General features: G+C 41.2%; 1 protein-coding gene across 3 annotated transcripts in view; it reads left to right on the forward strand.

Annotated features, from left to right (window-relative positions):
- Positions 1-18,230, forward strand: part of LOC137636183 (ketosamine-3-kinase-like) — a 99,037-nt gene that overhangs the window by 75,597 nt on the left and 5,210 nt on the right. For all 3 annotated transcript variants that reach the window (XM_068368587.1, XM_068368586.1, XM_068368588.1), the window contains exons 5-7: positions 5,141-5,191; positions 8,742-8,883; positions 12,986-13,160. In XM_068368587.1, coding sequence (XP_068224688.1) covers positions 5,141-5,191; positions 8,742-8,883; positions 12,986-13,160 — 368 coding nt within the window. The remainder of the gene's footprint in view (positions 1-5,140; positions 5,192-8,741; positions 8,884-12,985; positions 13,161-18,230) is intronic.

The raw sequence follows: 18,230 nt of genomic DNA on the forward strand, positions 1-18,230 counted from the left end.
ACGCCAAGGCTGTGGTGTTGTCCGAGTTGACCTCCACCACTTTGTCTAGAAGGAGACTCTCGAAGTTTATCAAGGCCAGGTGAACTGCCAAAAGCTCCTTGCCGTTGTTATGCATGCTCCTCTGACTTGAGGTCCACAGACCTGAGCATTCCCGACCGTCCAGTGTCGCACCCCAACCCAAATCTGATGCGTCTGAGAAGAGAACGTGGTTTGGTTTCTGAACTGCTAGGGGAAGTCCCTCTCGTAGACTGATATTGTCTTTCCACCAATTCAGGCAAGTCTTTACTGTTTCGGAAATCGGGATCGAGACCGCCTCTAGCGTCTTGTCCTTTTTCCAGTGAAAAGCTAGATGGAATTGTAGAGGTCGGAGGTTTAGCCTTCCTAGCGAGACAAACTGCTCCAGGGATGATAGAGTTCCTATCAGACTCATCCAATTCCTGACTGAGCAACGTTCTCTCTTCAACATCTTTTGGATTACGAGCAGGGCTTGATCTATTCTGGGGGCCGACGGAAAAGCCCGAAAAACTGGACTGTGAATCTCCATCCCTAAATACAGAATAGTTTGGGATGGGATCAGCTGGGACTTTTCCAAGTTGACCAGAAGTCCCAATTCCTTGGTCAGATCTAAAGTCCAATTGAGATCCTTCAGACAGCGATGACTGGACGAGGCTCTGAGAAGCCAGTCGTCCAAATAAAGGGAGGCTCAGATACCCGATAAATGAAGGAATTTTGCCACATTCCTCATAAGCCTCGTAAACACGAGAGGAGCAGGACTTAGGCCAAAGCACAGGGCCCGAAACTGGTACACCACATTGTCGAACACAAATCTCAGAAAAGGTTGGGAATCTGAGTGAATGGGGATGTGGAAGTAAGCGTCTCTTAGGTCGAGAGAGACCATCCAGTCCCCCTTTCTGACCGCTGCTAAAACTGACTTCGTGGTCTCCATGGTGAACTTTGTCTTTGTGACAAAGACATTCAGAGCACTGACGTCTAGCACCGGTCTCCAACCTCCTGTCTTCTTCGGTACTAGGAAGAGACGGTTGTAAAACCCCGGTGATTGAAGGTCCGAGACTTTGACCACCGCTCCCTTCTCTAGCAAAAGAGACACTTCTAGTTTCAGGGCTTGTCTCTTTGCTTCCTCTCGGTACCTGGGAGAGAGATCGATGGGGGACGTCGCTAGAGGAGGTTTGCGTACAAATGGGATTTTGTACCCCTCTCTGAGCAACCTCACAGACTGTTGATCTGCGCCTCTCTTCTCCCAGGCTTGCCAGAAGTTCTTGAGTCTGGCACCTACTGCTGTCTGAAGCTGCGGGCAGTCAGACTCTGCCTCGCGAGGACTTGGCTCCTTTCCTCTTTCCTCTCTTCCCTTCGGCACGAGTACTTCCCCTGCTGGGGGCTCTGCCACGAAAGGGCGGAATAAACCTGGACGCTGGAGTGTCTATCCTAGGTCTAGCAGACAAGGCAGACGAAGGGGTCCCTTTGCGAGCCGAGGACGCAACCAAGTCATGGGTGTCCTTCTGCACAAGGGACAACGATATTTCTTTAACTAAAAGTTCAGGAAACAAGAACTTAGATAAAGGGGCAAAGAGTAGCTCAAATCGTTGACAGGGCGTCACTCCTGCTGACAGAAAAGAGCACAGAGACTCTCGTTTCTTTAGGACTTCTGACGTAAACGAGGCGGAGAGCTCGTTGGATCCATCGCGGATGGCCTTATCCATGCAGGACATGATGAGTAAGGAAACATCTCTATCGGCTGATGAGATTTTCCTACTCAGGGCTCCCAAACACCAGTCAAGGAAGTTAAAAACTTCAAAAGCCCTAAAGATGCCCTTAAGTAGATGGTCCAGGTCTGAGGATGACCAACTAATCTTCAAGCGTCTCATGGCTAGGCGGCGGGGAGAGTCTACAAGACTTGAGAAGTCGCCCTGGGCAGAGGCAGGAACTCCCAAGCCGAGAACTTCTCCCGTGGCATACCAGACGCTCGATCTAGACGAGAGTTTAGTTGGGGGAAGGCAAAGGAAGTCTTCCCTCCTCTTGGTTTCTAACCAATCGCCTAACAGCCGTAAAGCTCTCTTGGATGAGCGAGAGAGAACGAGTTTTGTAAAGGCTGGCATGGCAGCAGGAACGCCTAAAACAAACTCAGAAGGCGGCGAACGAGGAGCCACAGAGACAAAGTGTTCAGGGAACAACTCTTTAAAGATGAGCATGACTTTCTTAAAGTCCATAGATGGCGGAACTGCTCTAGGCTCATCAATATCTGAAGGATGATCCTCAGGCTGATGGTCAGCAACGTCCTCATCCGAAAGTTCCTCATCTGATAACTGATGAGAAACAAGCAAAGGGGTAGGCAATGCTTGACACGCAGCGTCCGCCCGCACTGGTGCATAAGTGACGGAGCAGGACGCAGCGTCCTGAAACTGCTGAACAGTCTGGGAACTGTCAACAACAACAACAGGTGCGTGAGGACGCACAGCGTCCACCCGAGACTGCTTAGACCGCCTGGGTTGTGCAGTCAAAACAACTCTAGGTTGCGGAGGTTGACGCACCGCGTCAAAACAAGTCAACTCTGATGGTTGGCGAACGTCCTGAACGTCACCAGGCGCATCAGTGAGTTGCTTAACGTCCACATTAGGTTGAAAGTCCACACGAGACCGCATCGGGTGTGGAACAACCCCAACTGGTTGACGTGAACTGGCAACACCAACGTCAACAGGACGCACAACAGAACGCTTGGGTGGTTGACGGCCAGGATCTCCATGAGATAAACGGCTAGGTTCAACGGAAACCTTCTCTGCGTTGTAACCTTCCATAACGGACGCAAGCTTAGACTGCATGTCCTGCAGTATAACCCATTTAGGGTCTACGGTAACGGGTGCAGTAACAGCCGGGGTTAGCGTCTGAGACGGCACAACTTTGCCTTGCTTAGGCGGCGAGCAGTCATCCGATGACAGCAACGGGTCCGAACTGTCCCAATGACTACATCCGGGACGTTGGACCTGTCCTGAAGGGACCGACTTGCGTTTCAAAGGCCTAGAAACCTTACTCCATGGTTTCTTGCGTGAAACGCCTTCGAAAGACGAGGTAAAAATGGGCTCTCTCGTCTTATGGTAGGGGCGATCTTGACGAGATACGCCTGATACCAAAGAGGGAACGTCTGTTCGCTGATCAAGGCCTCTCGAACCCATAAGTCGTACGACATTGCTTCTCCCCTGGGCTTGGGAGCTTGCAAGAGGTCCCGGACTAGGTGAACGACAGGCACGAACAGACGAACCCTCGGTCGCAACACTGTTCACAACACTTTGCGCACTAATCACTTTCCCACTTTCCGCCGTGGCACTGTGGCACTTAAGTTCCTTCACGTCAGCCATGAGTTGATTACGGTCACTTGCTAACGCTTCAACCCTCTCCCCCAAGGCATGGATAGCGCGTAACATGTCTTGCATCGACGGTTCCTGAGTGCTAGAAGGGGGGTTAGGAACAACCACTACAGGGGAAGGATTAGGTTCAGGGGCATGTGGAGAGGAAAAATCTACGGACCTAGAAGAACTTCTCCTTACCCTATCTCTCTCTAGTCTGCGTGTACAGTATATTTATCATATTCGATAAAATCGAATTCCGAAAGGCCCACGCATTCCTCACACCGATCTCCCAATTGACAGGTTTTACCCCGACAATTGGAACAAACAGTATGAGGGTCGAGAGAAGCCTTTGGAAGACGCCTATTACAGTCCCTAGCATTACACTTTCGAAACCTAGGTACTTGAGAAGGGTCAGCCATTTTGAATTAGTCAAAGAAAATTCCAAAAACAATCCAAGTCATCAACAAATAATCCGATTCAATAAAGAGTTCAAGAGTTTATGTTGAGGAAAAACACCTGTACTGCGAAAGCTCAAACCAAAATAAAGTACTTCACCAAATATGATGGGAAAACTCCAGGTTCTACAGCGAGTATAAGTACGTCTTGTCGTCAACGTCGACAGAGAAGAATTGAAGGTTTTGTTTACATTCAAGAGTGGTATCTGGCCGACAGTTGGCGCTGGTGGGCACACCCGCAACCTGCATAGCGATCGCTCGCGAATTTTTTGAGTATGTTGTCTGTCGAGCCGCAGAGTTGCAGCTATTATATATTCACCGGCTAAGTTTAATATTTAAAAAGTAATTTTGAAACATAACCATACCTACCTTTCCACTCGTAGGAATTCTTGTCCATACTTTAAGCATCTGTTCAAGATTCTGGAGATTTCAATGTTTTAACCCTTTTACCCCCAAAGGACGTACTGGTACGTTTCACAAAAGCCATCCCTTTACCCCCATGGACGTACCGGTACGTCCTTGCAAAAAAATGCTATAAAAATTTATTTTTTTCATATTTTTTTATAATATTTTGAGAAAATTCGGGCATTTTACAGGAGAATGAGACCAACCTGACCTCTCTATGACAAAAATTAAGGCTGGTAGAGCAATTTAAAATAAATATACTGCAAAATGTGCTGGGAAAAAAATAACCCCTTGGGGGTTATGGGTTGGAAATTTCCAAATAGCCTGGGGGTAAAAGGGTTAAGTACGATAATTTGCCGTTACACAAACACCTGACATCGTTCACAGCCAGGGAGATCCAAAAAAGTTCGGAATGGGACATATTGTTGGTCGTGGTTTTTCATTCTTAATTTTAATGTTAATAACTGCTCGCTTTTAGATATAACCAAATTGTGTCTTGGATAAATATTGAAATAATACATTTTTCTTACTAAAAAATATAATATTTTACCTTTATTGTATCTGTTAAGCCATGTATTTGATAAATATTGAAATAATACATTTTTATTACTAAAAAATATAATATTTTACCTTTATTGTATCTGTTAAACCACTTGGATTTTATTTTCAATTGTGTTGGAGTCCCATCACAACAATAAGCTTATCTTAATTTTGAGGTTGAGAACTGCTTGCTTATAGATGTAACCAATATGTGTCTTGGATAAATATTGAAATAATACATTTTTCTTACTAAAAAATATAATATTTTACCTTTATTGTATCTGTTAAACCACCTGTATTTTATTTTCAATTGTATTGGAGTCCCATCACAACAATAAGCTTAGTACAGTACATGAAGATTATTAATTTTTATTCTTCCAGGATTTCTTTGCAAGGAAGCTTCAACAGCAATTAACTCTGGTGGAGAAAGATGTAAGTATATTACTCTCTGGCACAGTGCTTTGTAGGTATCATATTGTACTGGAAATATCAAGACTATTTTTTGCACTAATTCATATACTCATAATGATTGCAAAGTTGCAAAGCTAAATTACAACACACAACGTTCTAGTTGATTCTGCAATATGTTTATGAACAGAAGCTAAAGATCTATTATGATTTTTATTTTATTTTCCAATCTAGACTTCGGTTGCTTTTTTGGGTTTAACAGAATGGTCAATTCTCTCGCATGAAGAAACATTTAGCTAAAATGACTGGGAGATGAGTATAGATAAAACCTTATGCCAATTGTTAATCCTGATTGATGAATTCAACAAAAGTTGTAATTGGTAAATGTTATGTGTAGGACTTTCTCATTGCATCTTTTTCAAAGCCTTTTGTTATTTAAAGGTTTAAAGGCCACTCATGAATGGCAGGGGCAAGGGACAGTGACATTGCCCTATCGAGCAGGACAATGCCATATGATCAGTACCCAAGCCCCCCTATCCACCCAAGCTAGGACCAAGGGGGGCTAGGCAATGGGGCTGATGACTCAGCAGATAGACCTATAGGCCCCAAACCCCCTAACCTTAGGTTACAAGGATGGTGAGGTTGTAGCGACCAAAGGAATTGATGTGTTTGAGCGAGACTCAAACCCCAGTCTGGCGATAACCCGTCAGGGACGTTACATCATCGGCCAGATATACAATCAGACCTTAATAACATTTACAGGGATTATGTGACAGACTCACTTGCAGATACTGAAATGTGAATGACACACACTGATCCATTTCATTATCTCTCTAGAAAAATACTTGTGTATCTTAGCCTTAAGAGAAAGCATTTGTCATTATATAACTTTTTACTCTTATCTCAGAAGTTCAAACTTGCATCAAATGTTTTTATGTTGAAGAGGCTGACATGTCTTTTTATAGTTTATATATGAAATATCTTTTTTAATATTCTCTGGATCCTGATATTGAGAGAGAAACTATCTACAATGGGGTTCATAGCGAATGTCTCAATGACCGCAGAACTTTGAAGCAGATAACGGACTGTCCTGACTGCTTTTTCGGAAGATGCTCCTCGTGGGAATGGTCTATACTGGAAGGGAGCTTTGAGCTGTCTTGATTACCCTGGGACTTGGGACCCTGTCCTCATTGCAAGAGGTGCATGCACTTCATCCTTACTGGTACAACAGGTGGGTATCATAAGGTCTTTCCTTTAAGACAGTTTCTCTTCTACGAGAAGGGAATTGGAGAAGAAGAGGCTCCTTACTATTGCTTGAAACTTTTTCCTCATGGCACTGGCTCATGTGCCTACTGCTAACCTGAGGAAGATAAGACTGTCGCTTTTCTCTGCATCGGTAGAATTTCAATCTCTTCATGTCAAAGTTTTGTTGGAGGGGGTTTAGACTCATTACCAGTAGGTGTCGAACACCACTTTAGAACATTCTCAGTCCTGTCCAGCGGTGTAAAGTGACACAAAGATGTTTGGCGTTACGTCGAGGCACTGTAGTACCGCTCGAAGAGAACTCGACCCTTCACGAGCAAGTGTTGTAACCTTTTCATTATCCCAAGCAGGAACAAGAAGGAAGTGTCCAGAAACTCCTGGCGTAGTAAGACTACGTCTGGTTTAGTAGTCGGTGCACTTGGAACTGAGGATTTGATCTGAAGGTTTCAAATCCCCTTTGCCTCTCTGTGGAATGATCTTCCTAATCGGGTGGTTGAATCAGTAGAACTTCAAAAGTTCAAAGTGGGAGCAAATGCTTTTTTGTTGACCAGGCGGACATGAGTCTTTTTATAGTTTATATATGACATATTTGTTTTTGACGTTGTTAGTAGTTTATATATGACATATCTGTTATGACGTTACTTTTTTTAGAATGATTTATTGTCAATTTGTTCTCTTCATTTATTTATTTCTTTATTTCCTTTCCTCACTGGGCTATTTTTCCCTATTGGAGCCCCTGGGCTTATAGCATCTTGCTTTTCCAATTAGGGTTGTAGCTTGGATAGTAATAATAATAATAATAATAATAATATTGTATGGATGTTACCCACAAGCCATTAGACTCCTTGGGTCCCGAGGTGGCTGCTCGGTAGTGGTGTAACATTCAGGCTCCCTCACGAGACTTAGTATGCATCTTTTCTAATGTGACGAGTTCAGCATAAATCTTTACATCTTTCTTGTTCCCCTCTCAAGGGAATGCAGGAGCTGCAGCTGTTACACACTGGTCATCACTCACCAAGAAAATTCCTTCAAACAGACAGAGTCGTTACCGATCGTGTCCAAATTCAAAAGAGTAGTCAGTTCCATGGCCTAATATTGGCAGGATAAAAATTCATTCATCCACTTACAAGTAGTTCCCTAAAGGACATTGTCCCCCCCCTACAGGGGTTAAGAGAACTAGTCAATTTATGATATACATGTTTAGAGTTTAATAAAAATTAAAATGTCAGAAAAAAAAAACACAAAACTAATGTAAATAAAGTTTGTTCCAACACGGAGTACTTACCTCGAACTACTTTCTTAGGAGTATCTGGGATCTCCTCCCAACCGACCAGAGTTTTTTGTAGTTTACCCTACTCCCGTTTTCTATGAGGAGTAACCTCAGGTGGTGCGATACGCGCCCTGAGGCGACCCCGGGTCAGAGAGCATGCTTGCTCAGGTCTCGATCCCCAGTAAGTTCTCTGGTCGCGTCGCGTCGCGATAACATCACGACGCTCATTAAAATGTCAGAAAAAAAACAAAAAATTAATGTAAATAAAGTTTTAAAACAAGGGACTCAAATTCCTAATCCAAAGTGAATCTGAAATAAATTTTTAAAATGATTCTTTAATTCTTAATCTACAGCAAATCAGAAATTTAAAAATTGATATAGTATTTGAACACTTGATTAAGAGAGCTGGGTTGTAAAAGATGAAACATTACCTTTCTTATTAATGAGAAATACATTGCCTCTGGAAGTTTTTTTAAACATTATAAATGATGTCTAAGCAAATATCTTGCAGTAATTTCAGTCTTCTGAAAGTGTTTTAAACCTTACAGATGCTATCTGAGCAAAGATCTTGCAGTAATTTAAGTCTTCCGGAAGTGTTTTAAACCTTTTACCCCCAGGCTATTTGGAACTTTCCAACCATTGACCCCCAGGCGTTTTTTATTTAAGCACATTTTGCAATATATTTTTTTAAAATTGCTCTAACAGCCTTAATTTTTGTCATAGAGTGGTCAGGTTGGTCTCATTCTTTTGGAAAATGCCTGAAGTTTCTCGTAAAGTTATCAAAAATATACAAAAAAATGTATAAAGCAGTTTTTTGCAAGGACGTACCAATACGTCCATGGGGGTAAAGGGATGAGTTTTGTGAAACGTCCAGTACGTCCTTTGGGGGTTAAAGGGTTAAACTTTATAGCTAGGAGTATTCCAGGAGTGTGCTGAATATACAAAGTATTTAACAAGCTAAAACTATCTGCAAAATGTCTACTGTATTTTAGAACTAACTGTATTTTACATAACACCTGAAATATTTCCTTTCCCTTCCAGTACGGCGACAGAGAAGCTCGGGAATTATGGTCCAAGCTCCAGCTGAAACTTCCCGAGTACTTCAAGGGCATTGAGGTGAAACCGTCGCTTCTCCACGGCGATCTGTGGAGCGGCAATGCTTCGGAAATTGCCGACTGTCCAGGTAATATATCTAATGTCAAACGTCTTTTGATGCTTATTCCGATTTTAAGTGGAACATGATCAAAGTATTTCAAGATTCTGTTTTTAAATACGGAAGGTCTAACAGATTGCAGGATAAAATATATTGAAATTTTTTTTTTTTTTATAATCATTATATGAAAATGTTAACATCACAATGAAAATAATATATTGTATTAAAATAATGCAAGAGTTGATGGGAGAAGTACAAGAGGAAGGCCAAGGTTTGGGTGGATGGATGGAGTGAAGGAAGCTCTGGGTGATAGGAGGATGGATGTGAGAGAGGCAAGAGAGCGTGCTAGAAATAGGAATGAATGGCGAGCAATTGTGACGCAGTTCCGGTAGGCCCTGCTGCTTCCTCCGGTGCCTTAGATGACCGCGGAGGTAGCAGCAGTAGGGGATTCAGTGTTATGAAGCTTCATCTGTGGTGGATAACGGGGGAAGGTGGGCTGTGGCACCCCTAGCAGTACCAGCCGAACTCGGTTGAGTCCCTTGTCAGGCTGGGAGGAACGTAGAGAGGAGAGGTCCCCTTTTCTGTTTCATTTGTTTGATGTTGGCTACCCCCCAAAGTTGGGGGAAGTTCCTTGGTATATGTATGTATTGAAATATATTGTAAAATGTTAGAGAATTTCACAGGCATATTTTAAAGGGCAGAAATTCATACAACTGTAAGTATACAGTACTTTATAACAAATACAGTTCAACAAATACAGTACACACTAAGCATGAAAGTATGTTTGTTATACAGTGTATGGAAACTACAGTAAGAGACCAAAGGTTTTGTAGTTCTAGTTATGAATATTGTATAAAATTTTGCATAAGTCGTGAACGTGACGAAACTTAATATAATCTAACAGGCACAGCTTGTGTTTTGGTAAATTAGTTAACTAGTGTATTCTTACATATTTTATAACCCTTCGGTAATGCATAATTGGTCTATTAATATTTTCTTCGATTATATAAGATGATCTAAGGCTACCTAAAATGTCCTTCGCCTTACCGACTTCCGTTTGGTTTAATAAATTTTCAGCAAATTCATGATATCACTAAACATGGATAGGCTCTCCCTCCAATAATCAAAACTAGAGAATGTTAAATTCTAATAGTCAGGCCTTCTCCATCATATGGCTCAACACCACACAGTATTCTCAAAGTTTTATACTGACTGTGACCAGATTGAATTGCTCTAACTTCAGAAGTTCAAACTTGCAGTAAATGTTTTTATGTTGAACAGGCTGACATAAGTTTCTCTTCATAGTTTATATATAACAGATCCATTGGCACATTGTTACTGATCTCAAGATATTTTATATTCTTTATTCATGTAGTTTATTTCCTTTCCTCACTGGGATATTTTTCAATGTTGAAACCCTTGGGGTTTTAGCATCTTGTTTTTCCAACTAGGGTTGTATTATTATTTTTATTATTATTATTATTATTATTATTATTATTATTACATACATACATATACCAAGGCACCTCCCCCAATTTTGGGGGGTAGCCGACATCAAACAAATGAAACAAAAAAGGGGACGTCTCCTCTCTATGTTCTTCCCAGCCTGACAAGGGACTCAACCGAGTGTGGCTGGTACTGCTAGGGTGCCACAGCCCAACCTCCCACATTATCCACCACAAATGAAGCTTCATAATGCTGAATCCCCTACTGCTGCTACCTCCGCGGTCATCCAAGGCACCAGAGGAAGCAGCAGAGCCTACTGGAACTGCGTCACAATCGCTCGCCATTCATTCCTATTTCTAGCATGCTCTCTTGCCTCTCTCACATCTATCCTCCTATCACCCAGAGCTTCCTTCACTCCATCCATCCACCCAAACCTTGGCCTTCCTCTTGTACTTCTCCCATCAACTCTTGCATTCATCACCTTCTTTAGCAGACAGCCATTTTCCATTCTCTCAACATGGCCAAACCACCTCAGCACATTCATATCCACTCTAGCTGCTAACTCAATTCCTACACCCGTTCTCACCCTCACTACTTCGTTCCTAACCCTATCTACTCGAGATACATCAGCCATACTCCTTAGACACTTCATCTCAAACACATTCAATTTCTGTCTCTCCGTCACTTTCATTCCCCACAACTCCGATCCATACATCACAGTTGGTACAATCACTTTCTCATACAGAACTCTCTTTACATTCATGTCCAACCCTCTATTTTTTACTACTCCCTTAACTGCCCCCAACACTTTGCATCCTTCATTCACGCACTGACGTACATCTGCTTCCACTCCACCATTTGCTGCAACAACAGACCCCAAGTACTTAAACTGATCCACTTCCTCAAGTAACTCTCCATTCAACATGACATTCAACCTTGCACCACCTTCCCTTCTCGTACATCTCATAACCTTGCTCTTACCCACATTAACTCTCAATTTCCTTCTCTCACACACCCTTCCAAATTCTGTCACTAATTGGCCAAGCTTCTCTTCCGCGTCTGCAACCATTACAGTATCATCCGCAAACAACAACTGATTTACCTCCCATTCATGGTCATTCTCGCCTACCAGTTTTAATCCTCGTCCAAGCACTCGAGCATTCACCTCTCTCACCACTCCATCAACATACAAGTTAAACAACCACGGGGACATCACACATCCCTGTCTCAGCCCCACTCTCACCGGAAACCAATCACTCACTTCATTTCCTATTCTAACACATGCTTTACTACCTTTGTAGAAACTTTTCACTGCTTGCAACAACCTTCCACCAACTCCATATAACCTCATCACATTCCACATTGCTTCCCTATCAACTCTATCATACGCTTTCTCCAGATCCATAAACGCAACACACACCTTACCTTTTGCTAAATATTTCTCGCGTATCTGCCTAACTGTAAAAATCTGATTCATACAACCCCTACCTCTTCTAAAACCACCCTGTACTTCTAAGATTGCATTCTCTGTTTTATCCTTAATCCTATTAATCAATACTCTACCATACACTTTTCCAACTACACTCAACAAACTAATACCTCTTGAATTACAACACTCATGCACATCTCCCTTACCCTTATATAGTGGCACAATACATGCACAAACCCAATCTACTGGTACCATTGACAACACAAAACACATATTAAACAATCTCACCAACCATTCAAGTACAGTCACACCCCCTTCCTTCAACATCTCAGCTTTCACACCATCCATACCAGATGCTTTACCTACTCTCGTTTCATCTAGTGCTCTCCTCAATAATAATAATAATTATTATTATTATTATTATTATTATTATTATTATTAGCTAAGCTGCAACCGTAGTTGGAAAAGCAGATTGCTACTAGCCCAAGGGCTCCAACAGAGAAAAATAGCCCAGCAAGGAAAGGAAATAAATAAGCATTGAACAATTAAAATTAAACTCTTTAAGAACAGTTACATTAAAATAAATCTTTCATATATAAACTTTAAAAAGAGACTTATGTCAGCCTCTTCAACATAAAAACATTTGCTGCAAGTTGAAATTCTGAAGTCCTACCAATTTAACTATCTCATTACGAAGATTATTCCACATTATGGTCATAGCTGGAATAAAACTTCTAGAATATTGGGAAGCATTGAGTTTTATGATGCAGAATGCTAGTACATACATACGTATACCATGGCACTTCCCCCAATTTTGGGGGGTAGCCGACATCAACAAAGAAACAAAAACAAAAAGGGGACCTCTACTCTCTGCGTTCCTCCCAGCCTAACAAGGGACTCAACCGAGTTCAGCTGGTACTGCTAGGGTGTCACAGCCCACCCTCCCACATTATCCACCACAGAGGAAGCTTCATAATGCTGAATCCCCTACTGCTGCTACCTCCGCGGTCATCTAAGGCATCGGAGGCAGCAGCAGGGCCTACCGGAACTGCGTCACAATCGCTCGCCATTCATTCCTATTTCTAGCACGCTCTCTTGCCTCACTCACATCTATCCTCCTATGCTAGTAATAATAGAAATAATAATAATGTATTTTCAGCTATGGTTTCAGTTAAAAAATATCTTCCATGGTTACATTAAACGTACAACACAAACAGTCCATATCAAGTTATTAATTATTCAAACTTGACATTCCAGTGATATTCGATCCGGCGTCTTTCTACGGACACCACGAATTCGACCTCGCCATCGCCGGTATGTTCGGAGGCTTCAGCAGAAGGTTCTGGGACGAGTACCACAAGGTCATCCCCAAGGCGCCTGGCTGGAATGAGAGGCACAAGTTATATCAGCTGTTCCACAATCTTAACCATTGGTAAGGGTTTTTAATTTATTGAATAGTATGCACTTACAATCATATAATTACCTGAGATAGGTTATAAAGAGGTTTTTAAAGGTTTAAAGGCCACTCATGAATGGCAGAGGCAAGGGACAGTGACGTTTTTAAAGATTTAAAGACCACTCATGAAGGGCCAAGGCAAGGGACAGTGACGTTTTTAAAGATTTAAAGGCCACTCATGAATGGCAGAGGCAAGGGACAGCGACATTTTTAAAGGTTTAAAGGCCACTCATGAATGGCAGAGGCAAGGGAGTGACGTTGCTCTATTGAGCAGTACAATGCCCTAGAGACTGACCATATATACATATGATCAGCACCCAAGTTAGGGCCTAGAAGGGCCAAGCAATGGCTGCTGATGACTCGGCAGATAGACTTATAGGCGGCTCCTCCAAACCCCCCATCCTTAGCTCACGAGGATGATGAGGTTGCAGCTACCTAAGAAACTAACGAGTTTGAGCGGGACTCGAACCCTAGTCTGGCAATCACCAGTCAGGGACGTTACCACATCGGCCACCTCTAAAAATTCTTAATATGTTTATACCTAACAAATCATTCTTTCATATAAACTTATGCTTTGTGGTTTGTTACAAACAAAATTACAAAAAAATATTTAATATGATGTACCTCATATCTTTATAGATTCCCTTTACTTTAATTCCTGTCTGTTTAATTTTTGTATATTAGATAACAGTATATCTTTTATCAGTCACATTTAATACTAGTATCTTATATTTCTTAGTCATTTATTGATTGATAAAAAGTTTGTCAACCCTTGGAGTGTGAACGACATCAAGATTTCAACTCTAAAAATGAAAGAATTTCCCCACATATTTCCCTAACTTATATTTGTCTGAAATATATTAGTTTTGAAAAATAAAGAAAGTAAAGAATGTTCAAGATGCTACCATAGGTTTCAAAGGTAAATCACCTCGTAACTCGTCGTATACATATTCATAACAAACGTAAAGTCCCAACAAATTGGATTTGAATAATTCACTTCGTGATTTGAACATTCTACGGAAATTTGTCATTAGAGTCGTGATATCTATGATTTTATCCTTCTTTCGTACAGTCGTTAACACGTGCATTTGTATTGTTTCGCTTAAAGTTTAATTTGGTACCTGATCGTACTGTGAGCTAAAACAATCGGCATTGAGGACAAACTACTTTTGGGAGAGGAATCGAAGAGGCCCCTCTTTAGTTGTATGCAGTACCTCATTCTCGAGCACTCGCTCACAATTCTTAGTTTAAAGCCTTTATCCACTTGCCATCCCCTCCCTTATTTGGATGACAAATATTTGATGGCCAAGTTAAAAAGAGGTCCTCTCAAGTGGACCTTTCGATCCAAAGGGATTTAAGAGTCCACACTCTTAAGTGTGAGCGTTCAGAACTGCATTTTGAATGTGTTGTTGGGAAGCGTCTAAGACCTCTTTATTTGTAAATTGTCAAACACTTGCAAGATGATGATGAAACTTGGAGTTTATCCAGCTGTCTTGAAGGCAGAGTGTAGAACTATCAAAACTACCATACCTAGATAAGCTATCTTGTTCGTATATACTTGCTTGATTTCAAATGAATAACAGATACATATGCTCAGACTCAGGATCTACTTTACAGGGTTATTATAATGCAAACTCAATTGCTTGGGGCATTGGTCTCAAACTGGCGTGTAATTAGTTTTGCATAAGGCTCAAGCAAGTAGCAAACGCTTTACAATACGAAGCTGATGTGTTTTACATCGAGACATAAAATTATCCCCATTATAAATACGACCACTGGAATAATATGCGAAAATGTCTATTCCCTCTACTGAGTTAAACAGCTAAACTAAAGAAGATTGCTTTCAACCCTGATGCCATTGCAGGAACAAACTGAGGAAGGTGGACCATCAGTTTTCTCCTGTACATCTGACAAACAACCTTCACATTATAAAACATTTATCTCGAATTGTCAACACTGATGTGATCAAGCAGGTGTACATTGGTGAGATAACTTGTGTGTGTGGTACAGTGAACCCTCGCTACTTCGCGGTTCGACCATCGCGGATTCACCACTTCGCGGATTTTTTTCATAACCCATATACATATACATATTGGTAATAACGAAATCAACATACTGTACTGAATAATCAATATAATCGATGCAAAAACTAACCTATACACAGATGTGTAAATGCGTTTGTTTCTTCATTATGATCAGAGATAAACGTAAACAAAACATTGGTTGCCATTTTTTATCGTGCTTTTTGGCGTGTTTAGGAAACGCATGATATAAAATCGCCTTTAATATTTGTGCCTGTTTCAGTTTAGGGTACTGTAGTACATGCATTAAGTGTTCTGTACATTAAAGGGTAGTTTGTTAACAGTACTACGTACAAGGGAAGGTTTTAAAAGTCTGAATATACATGTTGAATAAATAGGTAAATATGGTGTCACTACTTCGCGGATTTTCACCTATCGCGGCCAGGTCTGGAACCTATCTACCGCGATAAACGAGGGTTCACTGTAGTTTTAATAGTTTTACACTATGCCTTCGAGACTGCCTGGATAACCTCCCAAGTTTCATCATCATCTGGTTCCTCTGGAAGTTTTAGGAACCTGGGAGCTTCTACTGCTTAAGAATGTTTGCTGAAGTAAAAAAACGGATCTTATGTATCGCAGGCATAACCAACACCAGTCAGATATTGCAAAACGATTGGAAAGTTTAGACGTTTATGTTACTAGGATTTGGCAATGGAAAGTTTAGACGTCTATGTTGCTAGGATTTGGCAATGGAAAGTTTAGACGTCTATGTTGCTAGGATTTGGCAATGGAAAGTTTAGACGTCTTATGTTGCTAGGATTTGGCAGTGGAAAGTTTAGACGTCTTATGTTGCTAGGATTTGGCAATGGAAAGTTTAGACGTCTATGTTGCTAGGATTTGGCAAAGGAAACTTTAGACGTCTATGTTGCTAGGATTTGGCAATAGAAAGTTTAGACATCCATGTTGCTAGGATTTGGCAATGGAGAGTTTAGACGTCTATGTTGCTAGGATTTGGCAATGGAAAGTTTAGACGTCTATGATGCTAGGAATTGGCAATGGAGAGTTTAGACGTCTATGTTGCTAGGATTTGGCAATGGAAAGTTTAGACGTCTTATGTTGCTAGGATTTGGCAGTGGAAAGTTTAGACGTCTATGTTGCTAGGATTTGGCAATGGAAAGTTTAGACGTCTATGTTGCTAGGATTTGGCAATGGAAAGTTTAGACGTCTTATGTTGCTAGGATTTGGCAATGGAAAGTTTAGACGTCTATGTTGCTAGGATTTGGCAATGGAAAGTTTAGACGTCTATGTTGTCAGGATTTGGCAATGGAAAGTTTAGACGTCCATGTTGCTAGGATTTGGCAATGGAAAGTTTAGACGTCCATGTTGCTAGGATTTGGCAATGGAAAGTTTAGTCGTCTATGTTGCTAGGATTTGGCAATGGAAAGTTTAGACGTCTATATTGCTAGGATTTGGCAATGGAAAGTTTAGACGTCTATGATGCTAGGATTTGGCAATGGAAAGTTTAGACGTCTATGTTGCTAGGATTTGGCAATGGAAAGTTTAGACGTCTATGTTGCTAGGATTTGGCAATGGAAAGTTTAGACGTCTATGTTGCTAGGATTTGGCAATGGAAAGTTTAGACGTCTTATGTTGCTAGGATTTGGCAATGGAAAGTTTAGACGTCTATGTTGCTAGGATTTGTCAATGGAAAGTTTAGACGTCTATGTTGCTAGGATTTGGCAAGAATAAAGCTTCGCAACTGAGGATTGGATTCTCTCCTCTGAGATTCCTTGCAAACACATTGCATCATCGCAATGCAAATCACTGTATGATCTCCACATCATCGACTTCTGCTTAGGTGACATACAATTTTCAATCTTATGTTCCCTGGATACTTGGGTGAAGTATTATGATAACATTGTCTGTCTTTATTCTTATCACCTGTAACATGAAGAGTTAATTTTGCAAGCAGATTAACTTATGTAAATTATGAAAAAGTTGTATGGTATTGCTAGGCCTTTGGAATCTAGTCTTACAGCTTGAATATGTATAATTTTGGATGTTATGCATACTTGAAGAGCAGAGTTAAGAAACCTATGTTTTCCTCCCATCTTGAAGTTCCAAGAGAGAGTATTGCCATCAACTTCAATCCTTTTGAACTTGATAAAATAGAATGATAGGGTGTTGGAGGTATAACATGATGCCCCGAAAGTGGGAGACTACTCTTTGTAGTCTCTGCGTTGGTCACACTCGGTTGACAAACCAGTTTCTAATAACTGGGGAACATCAGCCAGATTGCGATGATTGTTTGGTAACCTTGACAGTGAGCCACTTGTTGACAGTATCCCCCACTTTTAGCTCCATGGGAAATAGATATCTGTTTGAGGCTCGAGGTAAGGATGGCAGGTTCATCCTTGCCAAGATTCTTGGGTAGGATGTGTCGTACCATGCTAGCGGTATTTTCAAATTGATTTTAAAGATAGGTCTTCTGAAAGTTATTTAACTTTCATGAGGACATCTTAACTTTTATTGTTATAAATTGAATTTCCTTTTATTTTTTATTTATAACAAATATCGGCATCAATGACCTTAGATGTCAGAATGCCAGAAAACTCTAATCAATCAATCAATCAGGAAGATAAACTACATGGTAGAACATAATGGAGAAACTCTCCAATTTTAACCCCATTTAGAAAAGAGCTGCTTTTACAATATTTATGATTATGAGGGTTGGCTGTGCCACCCTAGCAGTACCAGCCGAACTCAGTTGAGTCCCTTGTCAGGCTGGGAGGAACATAGAGAGGAGACGTCCCCTTTATTGTTTCATTTGTTTGATGTCGGCTACCCCCCAAAATTGGGGAAAGTACCTTGGTAAATGTATGTATGTATGATGATTATGAGGATGAGAATTACTGCTTGGCAAGTGGCTGTGTTGCTGATGCTAACCACCAGGATTCAAGGAGTTACAACCGCAAGCAATAGATCATGAGACTAGAGGACTTGCAGAATGTCACATCTTGGCGGA

The sequence above is a fragment of the Palaemon carinicauda genome, unplaced genomic scaffold, assembly GCF_036898095.1.
Source record: "Palaemon carinicauda isolate YSFRI2023 unplaced genomic scaffold, ASM3689809v2 scaffold246, whole genome shotgun sequence".
NCBI classification, from domain to species: Eukaryota; Metazoa; Arthropoda; class Malacostraca; order Decapoda; family Palaemonidae; genus Palaemon; species Palaemon carinicauda.